General features: G+C 38.9%; 1 protein-coding gene across 1 annotated transcript in view; it reads left to right on the top strand.

Moving 5' to 3' along the window:
- The window catches only part of LOC107717582 (gastrula zinc finger protein XlCGF26.1-like), a 24,004-nt gene extending 20,977 nt beyond the window's left edge, over positions 1-3,027 (top strand). Inside the window, exon 3 of the mRNA XM_016524390.1 lies at positions 1,556-3,027. Within this exon, the coding sequence (XP_016379876.1) occupies positions 1,556-2,664 (1,109 nt within the window). The 3' untranslated portion in view covers positions 2,665-3,027. The remainder of the gene's footprint in view (positions 1-1,555) is intronic.
- The last annotated feature ends 2,463 nt before the right edge of the window (positions 3,028-5,490 follow it).

Here is a 5,490-nt window from a genome sequence, read left to right as displayed (position 1 = left end):
AGATAACTTGATCTTGACCCTTAAGAAACTTTAATTAATGCTGTCACGTAACAAATCTGTTCAAATGTAAAATTAAATGAATTGCTAATTACTACATTGAAATAAAAATGTAAAGCCTGTACAAATATTAGAAATTGGAAATATAAATAATTGGGAATCATGTAAAAATAAAAACAGTGCACATTTCATTTATCTATTATAACTTTTATGTAGTTTTGTATTTTAGTTTATGTATGGGAAATGCACCCCAGAATCACAGACATAAAACATTTCACTCGATTTTAATCGATGATGCTTTTGACACGGTTAACCTCCAGATCCTCCTGTCAACACTATTGGCAAAGGGCATCTCACGGTGCCTTTTAACTGCTGATTTTGATCCGGCAATATTTCATTTACAAATTAAGCACTGCCGATACACAAGCAGGTAATCACACCATAAATTAGTTAATCACCTTCAAGTGATACACTACAATCAGCACACTTCTGTGGTAAACTTTTAAGGGAATTGTTGCACATTGCTCAATGCCATTACAATAAACCAAACAAACAAAATGAAAACACAATTCCAAAGAAATACAATACAATACAAACGAAAACAAAATACAATTGAATTGAATGTTGGCCGTGTATACACACACACACACACACATATATAGTATGCATGAAAATACGTATTTTTCAATTAAAGACAGCTTAGAAATTTAATATGGGCTGCTTTTGGTGCTTGACACCTTTTTATTGGTCATTTTGTGTTTCAAGAATAAGGTCCAAGTTAAGAAATATGCTATTAGTTACTTAGAGAAAAACATTTTATTATATTTATTTAACAACATTACAATAGTGAAAGACAACTTCCCTTACTGATCACGTCTCTTGCGCGGCAGGATGTTGGATGTTGGAAATAAACACGTAGTTTGTATTCACCAAAACTGATTTACTGAACTGAAAACACAGACAGAATTGGCGTTAGCGCGAGCACCGCTTGCTGTGAGGCGGGAGCGACGAGCCGGCAGAGGATTCCGCAGCCTTCCTCGGAATAGTTATGTTCACAATTTCTGATTTACTTAACGTATACTGCGCGAGGGGGGCTGTGATTGGATGATGAGAGGTATCGGTGATCATTCTCAAGTGATCAGCACTGCTGCTGTTGTATCAGTCAGTGGTTAGATCAGCGTAGCAGTCAAAAAACGGGACAAGGGAAGTCACGTACGGGACAAATCAATTAGGCCCAAAATACGGGACGGTTGGCAACCCTAGTCGAGACCCACAGGATCCTAGTCCCAAAGCAGTCCCCTATTGTTTTTTTTTGTTTTATTTTATAAGGGCCTTTGATGACTACCAGCTTGAAAGAATTTGGGACGTGTCCAAAAGAAAACAAAGACTTAACAATATATAATATAAGGTTCTGAGATTACAGGTTACAGTCACTTTGTGGGTATCTAGCATACACGTGGTTGTGTTTGATGCTTTACATGTCTAATTTTTTTTTGTTTGTTTGTTGCTATGTGCTATTAAACCGGGGTTAAATTGTATATGTTTCTTTCCGCTTTAGACCTGATGCCACTGAAAGAGGAGAGTCAAGATCTCAATGATATGGAAGAAGAATATCAATATGAGAAACCTCATCAGTTCATGACTGGAGAAAAAGATTTTAGCGACTCAAAGATTGAAAGGACGTCCTCACAAAACGAAGGAACTAGAAACATTACAGGCCACATGAACGTTCAATCTGGAAAGAGCCCTTTCACTTGCCAACAGTGTGGAAGAAGTTTCATTCACAAAAAAACTCTTAACAGGCACATGAAAATTCACACCGGAGTTAAGCTTTTCACTTGCCAACAGTGTGGAAGAAGTTTCAATCACAAAAAAACTCTTAACAGGCACATGAAAATTCACACCGGAGTGAAGCCTTTCGCCTGCCAACAGTGTGAAAAGAGATTCTCCGACAGAAGAAACCTTGATGCCCACATGAGTGTTCACACTGGAGAGAGACCTTTCTCCTGCTCTCAGTGTGGAAAGAGTTTTACACAGAAAAAACACCTTAATGCCCACATGAGTATTCACACTAGACGGTGCCCATACACCTGCAAACTGTGTGGGAAGAGTTTCTCACAAAAAGGAAATCTTAAAACTCACATGAGAACTCACACTGGAGAGAGACCTTTCTCCTGCTCTCAGTGTGAAAAGAGTTACACACACAAAAAAAACCTTAATGTCCACATGCAATATCATACTATTAGATTTAAAGAAAACCTTAACCATTCTATTCACACAAGAGTGAACGGTTTTATATGTCATCAGTGTAGAAGGAGCTTTGAAGACAGGATATGCCTTAAGAATCATGTAAAAACTCACGCTGGAGAGAAGCCTTTCATGTGCGATCACTGTGGAAAGACTTCCGCAAACAAAGCAAATCTTGAGAATCATGTAAGAGTTCACACTGGAGAGAAGCCATTCATCTGCCCTCAGTGTGGAAAGAGTTTCCCGTACAAAGGAAACCTGAAGATTCACATAAGAGCTCACACTGGAGAGAGGCCTTACAAGTGTCTTCAGTGTGAGAAGACTTTCATGTATCACTCAGGCCTGAAACATCATTTACAGACTTATGCACGCCGCAAGCGTGAGCTTCACGTCAGCGTCACTGCAGCTGCAGACTTGTGAGAGTATTCACAACGGAAGAGTTTGTACAGCGTCACAGCAGCGGCTCCAAAGCTGCATATTTCTTTACAAGGACAGCTATACATTTGTTTTTAGAAGTTGATTTACAAAACTGAGCCATATGCATTCATTCTGAACAACATCAGTTCAGTTGTGATCAGTATAACATTTTTTTCTTTTGCCGTCACACTTAACAGATGCATATGAAAAGACATATAAATTGTGTTCTTTGTGAAATAGTAAAGCAAAAGAAAATATATACGTGTGTGTGTGAAATTAAGGCTCTGTTCACACCACAGCTGAATGTGAGCTACATCTGATTGTCCACTTTGTCCACTTCTTCAACTAATTTTTGTTAGAAATAAAAGGACATAAACTTATAATGAACTCTGCACTGTGTTATTTGATTTCAATTATTAGGTAAACATATGTTTCCAGATAAAAGAATTGATAAAGTGATTAATGAGTGCAAATGAGTTGGATGTTCATATGGCAGTTACATGTTCTCTAATGGAAAGATAAACCTTAAAGGATTCAGAAACGTTTCGCAAACATCAGATTTGATAGTTAAACATGTATGCTAATGAATTTGAGTCATTCGTAAACAGAGCGTGCATGCACGCTCATTCACAATTAACGCAATCCCTGCCTATGAATTATAACTACGTGTCCAGGAATCAAACGATTACTTCAAACAGCTGATTCATCCAGGAACGAAGCATTTGACTTTGTTAAAGAATAAGTCCACTTCCAGAATAAAAATTTCCTGATAATTTACTCACCCCCATGTCATCCAAGATGATCATGTTTTTCTTTCTTTCATTCCAGGAATTTTCTCCATATAGTGGACTTCCAATGATGGCCAACGATTTCAAGGCAAATAATGCAGTTTCAATGCAGCTTCAAAGGGCTCTACACGATCTCAGCCGAGGAATACGGGTCTTATCTAGCGAAATAATTGGTAATTTTAACCACAGATGCTTGGCTTGCTCTGCGATGCGCGTCGTCACACATTACGTAATCCTGTTGGAAAGGTCATGGCCGGTTAGTTCTTCGTCTTTGTACTTCTGTAAAAAACGCCATATCATTTTCTCCTCCAACTTTAAAATCATCCGGCATTGTTGTTTTACCTTTTTTGTAAAGGGCATTTGACTTTTTCGCTTCGCATGTTCGCTTCGTAAACACTGGGTCGGTACTTCCGCATGACCTTTCCAATATCACCTAATAAAGACAAGCATGCGCATTACAGAGCTAATGCTAGCCGAGCATTTGTGGTTTAAAAGTGTGTTAATAAATTTTTTTAAAGAAAATGACTGATTGTTTCACTAGATAAGACCCTTATTCCTCAGATGAGATCGTGTAGAGACCTTTGAAGCTGCATTGAAACTGCATTTTTGACATTGAAATCGTTAGCACCATTGAAGTGCACTATATGGAGAAAATTCCTGGAATGTTTTCCTCAAAAAACTTAATTTAATTTCTTAATTATCAGGACATTTTTATTCTGGAAGTGAACTTATCCTTTAAGGCAGGGGTTCTCAAACCGGTCCTGGAGGACCCCTAGCCCTGCACATTTTGTATGTCTCTCTACTAACGAGCTGATGAGTTGAATCAGGTGTGTTAGATAAAGGAACCATAGATAAGGGAGACATAAAAAATGTACAGGGCTAGGGGTCCTCCAGGACAGGTTTGAGAGCCACTGAATCATTCATTCAACTGATTTGTTAAAAAAGCTGATTCATTCAGTAAGGAAACACCGTCCTGTGTGTTGTTCAAAGACGCAAAACGGTACTGTGATCTTTGGAACTATTTTCGTTGGCAAAATTGATAAAAAACAGGCAATATTGTGTCTAAAATGTAAGTCATTTAAAGTTAACTTTATTAAACTTGTATAAAATCACTATTAAGTTGCAGGTCCAACCTCCGGAGACCCGGGGACAGATTACTTTAAATACAGGAAACAAAGAAGAGAAACGGGAATCACGTCTGCTCTCTGCCAGCTCCTCTGTTTGTTTTAGGAGTTGCTGTGAAGACGGCCCCTAAATGCAATCTTCCCATTTTAAAATAAGAGTCTCTGCTCAAATTATTCATAGAAAAAGGTCTTTTTTTCCCCTTTGTTCATATAAAAAAAATGAAGGAATTCATGAATGTTTATAAAATCATGTACACACTTTCTGTGGGTACCACACTCTCCCTGACAAAAAAAAAAGAAAACCAACCTTCCTCTTGACCAAACATTACCCAGTCTTAATAAACAGCCGTTGTAACCCCACAAGGTGTGTGTACTTGAGGTAAGTATAAGAGAGGGCAAATGAGGGGCATGCTATAACTGTACGAACCCCAAACGGGCACATGTGGAATGGGATAAGCAGTGATTGAGTTTAGTGTGGTGTTGGGGTGAATTGTAGGCTGATGTAGGCTGGAACACACCTGATCCAGCTAATCAAGGTCTTTAGGATCACTAAAAACTTCCAAGCAGGTGTGATTTGGAGCTGGTTGGAGCTAAACTCTGCAGAGCTGTGGCCCTCCAGGAATTGAGTTTGAGACCACTGCCCTACAGGCATTCTCCCCAGAAGTTGATTGTTCGCTGTTGATGACAAGCTGACTGGAGTCTTCAACCATTATCCTTTTACACTGCTCTCTTCATCAGAGTCTGGCATATCACTATCTTCATTGTCGACATTGTTGCTGTTTGTATGTCTCTGACTTTTTCTTTCCTTCAGGTCCCATGGATGCAGGTTTCGTCGCTGGAGCTTCCACAGGTAAGTCATTCACCAGTAACAACAGATTTCGATGTAGCGCCCTGGTCTTTCTGCTGTTACCGTTCTC

The sequence above is a fragment of the Sinocyclocheilus rhinocerous genome, unplaced genomic scaffold (genome assembly GCF_001515625.1).
Source record: "Sinocyclocheilus rhinocerous isolate Xijiao unplaced genomic scaffold, SAMN03320098_v1.1 scaffold3410, whole genome shotgun sequence".
Classification (NCBI taxonomy): domain Eukaryota; kingdom Metazoa; phylum Chordata; class Actinopteri; order Cypriniformes; family Cyprinidae; genus Sinocyclocheilus; species Sinocyclocheilus rhinocerous.
This window is presented reverse-complemented; position numbering and strand designations above follow the sequence as displayed.